At 63.0% G+C, this 3,072-nt stretch overlaps 1 protein-coding gene across 1 annotated transcript; it reads right to left on the reverse strand.

Annotated features, from left to right (window-relative positions):
- Positions 1 to 244: 244 nt before the first annotated feature.
- POU3F3 (POU class 3 homeobox 3) lies at positions 245 to 2,731 on the reverse strand. Its single transcript, XM_078656130.1, has one exon. The coding sequence runs from the start codon at positions 1,527 to 1,529 to the stop codon at positions 318 to 320; it is 1,212 nt and encodes a 403-aa protein (XP_078512256.1). The 5' UTR covers positions 1,530 to 2,731; the 3' UTR covers positions 245 to 317.
- Positions 2,732 to 3,072: the final 341 nt, after the last annotated feature.

Genomic DNA, 3,072 nt, shown 5'->3' on the forward strand with positions numbered 1-3,072 from the left:
TAGTCTAGCTGGTCAACAGCTGTGTTTGGGGGGTGCGTGGGGGCTTCCCTGCTCTTCCCTTGCCCCCTGGTGGCGTACCTGTACACCCCCGTCCCTTTCACTGTCGCTGACAGTATTTTGGGGCGTGTGTGCATACAAATGAGGAGTCTGGCTGCTCGGGTCCCCGGGTCCCCCGTTCGCCCCTCGGTCTGCCTCTCCCCCCTCTCATACCATCACAGTATCTGTGGCAGTCGTTCAGGCTCGTGTCTGTGTTACAAAAAAGAGTCTGCCTGTCGGGGCAGCTCTGGCTCGGAGTCCCTGTGCTTGGCGGTGCCCCCTCACTGGACGCTGGTCTGCATGCCGTGGTGCGGGGGCGGCGTGTCGTGGCCTCCCACCTGCGGGTAGCCGTCGTCGGGCCCCCCCTGCTGCTGCTGGGGCAGGCCTGGCGGGGTCATGCGCTTCTCCTTCTGCCGCCGGTTGCAGAACCAGACCCGCACCACCTCCTTCTCGAGCTGCAGCGAGTCGGCCAGCGCCGTGATCTCCTGCGCCGAGGGCTTGGGGCACTTCAGGAAGTGGCTCTCCAGCGCGCCCTTGACGCCCACCTCGATGGAGGTGCGCTTCTTGCGCTTGCGGCCCTGCGCGGCGATCTTGTCGATGCTGGTGGGGGAGCCCGTCGACGAGTCGGCCTCCTCCAGCCACTTGTTGAGCAGGGGCTTGAGTTTGCACATGTTCTTGAAGCTCAGCTGCAGCGCCTCGAAGCGGCAGATGGTGGTCTGCGAGAAGACGTTGCCGTACAGGGTGCCCAGCGCCAGCCCCACGTCGGCCTGCGTGAAGCCCAGTTTGATCCTGCGCTGCTTGAACTGCTTGGCGAACTGCTCCAGGTCGTCCGAGGTGGGGGTGTCCTCGTCGGAGTGCGGGTCCTGGTGGTGATGCTGCGGCGGCGGCTGGTGGTGCTGATGCGGGTGGTGATGCTGGTGGTGGTGGTGGTGATGCTCGGTCAGCTCGGGCGTGTCCCCCCGCAGGTGCACCAGGCCCTGGCTGCCAGGGGGACTCAGCATCCCGTTCACCGTGAAGCCCCCCGACTGCGTGTAGAGCAGGGACTGAGACTGCTGTCCTCCGCCGCCCCCGCCGCCCAGGGATGAGAGGTGGGCGGCGGTGGCGGCGCCCCAGGGGTGCGTCTGGTGGGGCGGCCCCAGGTGCGACCGGTGGTGCAAGGGCGCCCCCGAGTGCAGCTCTTCCCGGCTACTCTTGACGTCCTGCTGCTGCTGCTGCCCAGGGCTGCCGGCCATGCCCACCGGGCTGGAGGACCAGGGCGAGCCGGCCTCGGAGGGGGCGTGCGGCAGGGCGCTCACCCACTGGTGGCTCAGCATGTGGCCCCCGTTGCTGGCCGCCACCATGGCCCCCTGCATGAAGTCACTCTGCACCATCTTGACGGAGGACGGGTGGTAGCCGCCCGACACCGAAGTCACCACGCTGTCCGAGTGGCCCAGGGAGCCGGCCGACAGGAGACCATTGCTGGGCAAGTAAGGGTTAGAAGCCGCCGTAGCCATTGCTTCCCCCCTGCCCGTCGCAATCCACAGATTGGTGCCTGAAGTGTCCCTCTTGATACTGGGGTCAACAGCTCTGCCCCCGGCTGCCCCTGCGCATCGGGATGTCCTCGGCAAATATCCTTCACCTTCTCTCGTTTAGTCTTTGGCTACAAACGTCATGCAGTCCGCCTTCTCAGTTCATAGACACACGGAGCGTCCTGGGGTTCTTGACACACTTTCGGAAAACAGGAACAACTTTCTTGTCAAGTCCTTTTACCCAGAAGCGTACCTTGTATTTTCATATCCCAAACTTCCAGAGGTGGCGGGGAAGATGCATCGCTCTGAAAGTTTTTTATTGCTTCACGGGCCCCTTGGAAGAGGAGCTGCCCTCGTGTCTCCTTTTACCAGTCCCAGCCCGATACATCTTGGATGCGGTGCTCAAAGGCACAGTGCTGCATTGGTACCTCCCCGCCGGTGACCCCCAGCTCTGGGTGCAGTGTCTTGGTATGTCTCCAGGGATGCACACCTCTGTGATGCTGTGCTTCCGGGTTCTTCTTCCCCAGGGACGCAGAGCGCGGAGGGAGGCACGGTGCGTTCTTGTTGCCTCTTTCACTGGACTGGGTTACTGAGCTGTCTCGGTACCTCCAGTGCTGCCTCCGTGAATGCACGGATCTGGATTGCAGCGCTGCCTTTGTACCCCTCCTACAGAGCTGTCGGGGTCAATCTCTTCAGTGATGCACCGTCCTCGGGTGCAACGCCCCTGGTGTACTTCTTCCCTAGCACTGCCTTGGCGCTGCTCTTCCAGTGCTGTCTTACTCCCACTTTTCTGATGCTGGAACGTGCTGTGCACTGCTTAACTTAGCATCCCTGGCGCCTCTCTCCCAGTGGTTTCCTGATGCCTGTTTTCAGATGATGCCCAGGGGCTGGAAGCACTGATGCTTTGGTACCTCTTTCAGAGTGCTGCTTCTGCGAATGTTCAGAGAATACAGCCACATTAACTCCCCTCTAGTAGTGCCTTGGTACCTCTTTTCCGACGAGCCACCGGGTTAGGGATACCTCTCTCCTAGGGCTGCTGGAGTACCTCTTCTCCGGTGATGCACAGGGCAGGAGTGCACCCCTGCCTGGGTGCAGCTCTCCTGGGGTGCACGGTCTGCCTGGTTTCCGCAGGCCAGGCCTCCAACGCTGCTCACCAGCTCCAGCACAAGTTCCCTGGGCAGCGCGCGGCGTCTGCAGATGAGCCCGGGCACTCTAGCCGCAGCCGCCGCTCTCTATTGCCCCGCGCGCTGACAGCTCCGGCAGCCGCTCTCCCTCCCTAGCTGAGCGGGCGCAGTGCAATGTTTACCCTCAGCTCGGCGCGCGCACACCAGCGCGCTGCACGCGGCACAAGGAAGTCGAGCGGCAGCGCCCCCGCCGATTGGCTGCCCGCTGCGTGATTGGCACCTTTGGAAATGGACGCGCGGGCCCCCCTTCCGGCCGTTTCGATTGGTTGCTTTTTAATTCAGACGAAGTGTCGTAGGGAGGCTGGAGAACATCTCCCCCTCTCTTGCTTCCCACCTCCTCCCAA

Source organism: Lissotriton helveticus, chromosome 8 (assembly GCF_964261635.1).
Source record: "Lissotriton helveticus chromosome 8, aLisHel1.1, whole genome shotgun sequence".
In the NCBI taxonomy this organism is placed as follows: Eukaryota; Metazoa; Chordata; class Amphibia; order Caudata; family Salamandridae; genus Lissotriton; species Lissotriton helveticus.